The sequence below is a fragment of the Carlito syrichta genome, unplaced genomic scaffold (assembly GCF_000164805.1).
Source record: "Carlito syrichta isolate Samal-C Ts95f unplaced genomic scaffold, Tarsius_syrichta-2.0.1 Scaffold313308, whole genome shotgun sequence".
NCBI classification, from domain to species: Eukaryota; Metazoa; Chordata; class Mammalia; order Primates; family Tarsiidae; genus Carlito; species Carlito syrichta.
The window spans coordinates 72,266-72,863 of record NW_007257404.1 but is presented as its reverse complement, the minus strand read 5'-3'; the positions used below and the strand labels follow the sequence as shown (position 1 = coordinate 72,863).

Below are 598 nucleotides of genomic sequence, written 5' to 3'. Positions count from 1 at the left end.
CTGATTTTTTGATTTATTGTAGAGATGAGGTCTCGCTGCCCAGGCGGGTCTCGAACCCGCGGGCTCAGGCAATCCACTCACCTCCGCCTCCCAAAGGCGGGGGATTACAGGCTGAGCCACCGAACCCGGCTCTAAAACATTCTTAAATAGCTGCATGGTCCCCTCGAGAACATTCTGAAACAACCTCATGGTCCCCTGTGGAACATTCTAGAATAGCCTCACAATCCCCTCTAGAACATCCTGAAACAGCCTCACGAGCCCCTCTAGAACATTCTAGAGCAGCCTTGCACTCCCTTCTAGAACATTCTGGAGGGGGTCTCACGGATTGTCCCCTGTGGAACATTCTAGAACAGCCTTGCAATCCCCTCCAGAACATTCTGGAACAGCTGCACGGCCCCTTTGCTCCTCAGAGCACATGGCTTCCAGTCCCCGGAGCCCAGGCTCCTCAGACACCCCCAGGGCGGACTCACATGCCACCCTCCCTCTGAAGCCGATGCTGCTGGTGACCATCAGGGTCCAAGAGGACACTCGGGCAGCCCTTGGCGGCGCCAGGACCGCTACGCTCTACCTCAGCCCCTGTTCTGCCGTCTGTCTCCCC

At 57.4% G+C, this 598-nt stretch overlaps 1 protein-coding gene across 1 annotated transcript in view; it reads left to right on the top strand.

Annotated features, from left to right (window-relative positions):
* Positions 1-598, top strand: part of TSPAN32 (tetraspanin 32) — a 15,852-nt gene that overhangs the window by 14,077 nt on the left and 1,177 nt on the right. The window contains exon 9 of the mRNA XM_008070287.1: positions 411-586. Coding sequence (XP_008068478.1) covers positions 411-586 — 176 coding nt within the window. The remainder of the gene's footprint in view (positions 1-410; positions 587-598) is intronic.